The 5,000-nt window shown below is 38.9% G+C and overlaps 2 protein-coding genes across 4 annotated transcripts in view; one reads left to right on the top strand and one right to left on the bottom strand.

The window, feature by feature from the left end:
- LOC137980388 (uncharacterized) overlaps positions 1 to 2,282 on the bottom strand; it is a 28,497-nt gene extending 26,215 nt beyond the window's left edge. Inside the window, exon 1 of the mRNA XM_068827833.1 lies at positions 2,217 to 2,282. Coding sequence (XP_068683934.1) covers positions 2,217 to 2,267 — 51 coding nt within the window. The 5' untranslated portion in view covers positions 2,268 to 2,282. The remainder of the gene's footprint in view (positions 1 to 2,216) is intronic.
- A 223-nt stretch (positions 2,283 to 2,505) lies between these two features.
- LOC138005212 (uncharacterized) overlaps positions 2,506 to 5,000 on the top strand; it is a 14,900-nt gene continuing 12,405 nt past the window's right edge. Inside the window, exons 1-4 of one of the 3 annotated variants that reach the window (XR_011123815.1) lie at positions 2,506 to 2,652; positions 3,346 to 3,629; positions 3,749 to 3,809; positions 3,958 to 4,966. The gene's annotated coding sequence lies outside the window, so the exon portion shown is untranslated. The other 2 variants (XM_068851482.1, XM_068851491.1) reach the window with 2 other exon arrangements.

Genomic DNA, 5,000 nt, shown 5'->3' with positions numbered 1-5,000 from the left:
ACTACTGTGCACTAAAGAGAACTCCGAAAACCATATTAAATGAGTCTTAAAATGGTAGTTGTTATCGGCTGGTGGTGGTGCACAGGAAAAATAAAGTTTTGGGCGTAGTATAGAGAAATGTCCTTCCAAAAAATAGGATATCTGGCACAATGGCATTTTTTCAGAAACGAGATCTTAAGTGATTAAAACAGCACTGCCAACTGCTTATGTAACCCGCGATGCCCCATAAACCTTACAATACCCGAGAAGGAACAAACTAAGTCAATGGAGGAAACCATAATTGATACTTCCTCATGTTAATGTTTTATTCTTTAGTGGAGTTGATGGTGAAGTATGTAAACTAGACACAGAACATTTATTAAGGACGTTCGCGCCACATCTTCCTACGGTGAGATTTTCTTCATTTCTCGCCTAAAGTTAGGTCATAAAGTACTTACTCCAAAAAGGACAAAAAAATGGGGGTCACCGACTTTGTTTCGGAGAAAATGGCAGTGGAAAAATGCCTTCATTTCGAGAAATCGGTCATAATAGCGAGATGTAGCCTCATCTGCTCATCCATCGAAAATCATAAAAATAAATTGTTGGAGTGAACGTTTCCGTGCATAGGTTTTTAGGAGTAAGATTTTTAGATAATTGTATGCCGCTAGGGATGTGGTTAACAGTAGAGTTCTTCCTCGACGAGCGTTTTCGTAAGCTCTATCCGTTGCAACCACTACCGGATTCGATGGCACGAGGAAAGAAAATGTTAAAAAAAGATAACTTCTTACGGTGAGATTTTTTTCATTTCATCATATTTTGTAGATAGTAAGTAAAGTAAGTGATTCATGATTAAAAAAATAGGGGTCACCGATGATCTGAACGAGTAAAATCGATGTGATTTTGCAAAGCTCTTGGAAAAGTTCGTTTGTCACGCTTTTGCGTGACCTGTCGGGCAAGGACTGGAACCGAAGAGAGGATCGATCGTTGAAGAGATGAAAGGTTTTTACCAAAAAAAAAAAAAACCTTTCTCGAGCATAGCAACGACGTTTTAAGCAGGGATCATCTTCATTTGGTTGGTGTTGTGTATAATATCTCTTCATTGCCGTCATGCTCATCCTCTGGAGTGTGTTTTTTGTGAAATTCAGTCGCTGATTGTTTCCACGCATGTCCGCACTATTCAAGCGGACGAGGACGAAAATACTGCTCAATTTTCACGAAAGTAAAGGAAAAGAACTTTAAAAACATACATTCACTTTGAACTTGAGTTTGTTGGGTAATAAAAACATTAAAAAGAAACAGCCCCATTAAATTTAAGCAACGGTTCGTCCTCGAGTTTTCCAGACTTTCAGCCACTAGTCTACTCGATCAGCTACCTTTTCCAGAGCTTTTCCATCCTCCCGTTCACTTCTCTTTGAAGTTTCATGATGGTTCGGAAATAAATGTGCCATTCTTTTGCCGGCCGGGAATTTTTTCCTCGGCGATTTTGTCGCCATGTTATTTTAATTGATACTTGAAAAATTTGTATGAAAGTCAAGTAGACTAGTGCACGACTGATAAAACCTCGCGAATATCAGTCGTGCTGTAGTCTACTTGACTTTCATAAATATTTTAAATCAATTTTGACTGATTACGATCTTCTCTGATCCAACGCTGTGCAAGACTTATCGTCCACGGTTTTTGCAAAGGTTTTAAAACCTCAACTTCACTAATGCTCGAAGTAATGCGTGACATTTACAGTCGCGTTACCTGCGCAGTAACGTTGCGCACAAACAATTAGCGCGAACGTCCTTAATTAAGCGCCAGTTAAGCTGTCAACCATTCAAGTTGGAACGACATGAACAGCGCTCGTCGCTTAAATTATTGCAAGAATAAAACTAAAATTTTAGACTGGTGAGAGTGAGCTAGCCAGCTTCAAATTTATGAATGACATCGGTACATGGAAATCGTTTCTGGGTAGCTGAGTTATGCAAATTCTTTCATGTTAAGAAGGCATAAAGTTGTGTTTTGATTTGTACCAACTGTAATGTTACTTAAAGCATCTAAATCCAGGATAATAAAAATACAAGTTTTAAGTTTTTTTTTGGGAATTTGAGAATATTTTTCTCCTCCCCGTTTTACAAACCCGTTCATTTAACTTATTTGTTTATCTGTTCGTCTGTTACTACGGTTGAAACAGCTTAGTTCTTCTACTTCTCAAAGATGAAGGAGTTTCGCCAATTGTTACAAAACGTACTTACTGTAGGTGTGATATGACGCAAAACCTTGGCTGCCACTGATAATATCTCCATTCACAGCAATGCTGTGCTTCAAGGTTCTTGGACACCTTTCCCGATAAAACCCGTACACAAGGAAGAAATACTTTGAACATGATCACTCTGATAAAATTGTGTGCTACCGAAAAACATGACCTCGATCAATTTGGCCGCGGAGAGAATGGGTTGGGATCGTTAGATCCCAACCCATTCTCTCCGTGGCCAAATTGAAATATTAGAATATTTCTTGTTTGGGTAGCCTGTGTATGAAACACAAGATGGCGCTCGAGTGGCACGAAATGCTATAAATATTTTTATTCCACATCAATGTTCACAGTGTGTCGTTGAAATGGAACTTCTGCATCAGTTGTGTGTAATTAACAAAGGTCGGAATCCGTGAGGAAAATTAATGGATATCGAGGTATGCAGGAATTAAACTTAAGCTTAACTCTTGCAATCGGCATTGAAAAAATAATGACATATTGTACAAAACTGGTGAGTATATTTCTACAAAAAAAAAAGGAAAACATTTGGGCTTGACTCAAGGTTGACTCGAGGTTGGCTCCTGGCTCGTGGTTGACTCGAGCTCGCGTTTGGCTAGGGAAATGATATAACTCTCTCTCAATGTGTCAAAGTTTTGTAACGCGAGAGCAAGGCTAAGCAGAGCTTATCAGTGACTCCCAAACTCTTATTCGTGCATTTCTCGTTTAGGCAAGGATAAATATCTTTCTTTCATTCAAAAATATAGGAGGTAAATTTAAAGATTGCAGGGAGTTATTGGGTCTACAATATCACGCGAGCTGGTGTAGACAAAACGTGGACCCCCCTTTCTGGACCCCCTTCTGGACCCCCTTCTGGACCCCTCTCTGGACCAGGGAAAAAAGGTGGAAAAGGATCGAAAATAACAAAATGAAATAAAATAACCGAACAACTGATATATAGTTTCGATCGCACGATACTGAATTACCTTCGATTTATCATCCAACTCGAAAAAGAGTCTTCATTAATTTCCGAGTTTTCATTTATATCTGCGAGAAACAGCACTTTTTCCCCAACAAAGTCGACTGTACAGGGGCACCCAACGAATCTGTTCCTAACTTTATCTGTTCCCCAGAGGAATCTTGCTGGCTGGCAAAAATACAGGTGTTCCGATGAGCTGGCTTGAAAGAGGTTTTGCCTGGGAATTACTGACTTTTTCTAGCATTTCAACCCGAGCTGGCTGTAGAAACTCTGAAGACTGAGAACGACAAACATAGGACGGCTGGTCAGAGTTATTGCGCTTGCGGAAAAACCCTGTGTCGGTTCAGCGCCCTGGTCGTTTGTTAAAAGCGCGCGGAGGGTCGCGCGGAGGTTCCACAGATCGACGATCATGGATTGTGCTGTTTTCCTCATTTACATGTAAGATTAATTTCCATTGTTATTTTATCTGTATGCTGAGATTCTCGTGATGTTCTTCTACACTGAATTGAAATGAACAGAGTGAATTTAACAGTATTAACTTGTATTTTCATTCACAGATTTCAGTTTCGACCAGAGTTTCGATGGTGTACAATGTGTTTGGTGTTAGCGTTTTCGGAGGTATAAGACTTCCTATTGTAGTTGTTTCAATGCTTTTTTTCGGTTATCTGTATTAGTCAAGTGCGTGATGATCTTTTACAGTTGAGGCGAATTGAGCCAACGAATTGTAAAAAATTGACAGCAGTACGTATTTTTCTTATTCGTGTAGGCAGCCACGGGATCAACCAGGTGCTTTCCTCAAACACAAGGTAAAAATCAAGAAAATTTTGCACTTATTTTACTTTAGTTTATTTCGTTAGAAAGACGATTTATTACTCTCGAGAACTCCTGCGAAGAGATCCTTTTGTAAGAACCTGTTGGCAGATATTTGGCATAATTATACAAAACCCTGTTTAGTGAACTAAAATCAAGCAGGTTCTATAATTATGTGAGTAACAGGGACCGAGTTAACTTGCAATAAACACTTTAACCAAGGAGTTTGACTTTGAGATCGCAAATATTTATTTTTCTGGCAATTAATATCTATATCTCCTACATAGAAATTAGGACCTTGTCAAGAACCCACTTTAAGCCTGCATCCAAGTATCCCTATTTTGCCAGACAAAAAATATATATATGTTCGTATATGCAGGCTTTTACTATTGTTTTTTTTCTCTCTGACTAAGGAAACTTTGTTGGTTTTGGTCAGACTGTGGTTTTAATTGTGAGAATGCTTCTGATGATCAGCTGTTTTGTATTGGGTTGAGTGCTTAATTAAGACATACTATTGTTCCTACAATGTATGATTGTGTCAGCAATAACTGTTGTCATCAACACATACATTGACAAAACAATTATTGTTATTGTGACCAACAGCACTAATTCTTTTTTACTTGGCAGATTGTTTACTTTTCCTTTTCAACAATCACAAGTTATCTTTAGTCATACTTTGTCTCTGTACAAAGCCAAACTGAGTTAGGCTTGTGAAGATGGGCATTCTTTGTTTGTTCATTCTGACGACCATCTCTCTTCCATCAGGTTGAGTTAGGCTTGTGACGATGACCATTCTTTGTTTGTTCATTCTTACGACCCTCTCTCTGCCATCAGGTTGAGTTAGGCTTGTGACGATGGCCATTCATTGTTTGTTCATTCTTACGACCATCTCTCTTCCATCAGGTTGAGTTAGGCTTGTGACGATGGCCATTCATTGTTTATTCATTCTTACGACCCTCTCTCTTCCATCAGGTTCAGTTAAGGCATTCATGGTTTGCA

The sequence above is a fragment of the Montipora foliosa genome, chromosome 1 (assembly GCF_036669935.1).
Source record: "Montipora foliosa isolate CH-2021 chromosome 1, ASM3666993v2, whole genome shotgun sequence".
NCBI classification, from domain to species: domain Eukaryota; kingdom Metazoa; phylum Cnidaria; class Anthozoa; order Scleractinia; family Acroporidae; genus Montipora; species Montipora foliosa.
Note: the sequence above shows the minus strand (reverse complement) of the source record. Positions and strands in the feature narration are given on the sequence as shown.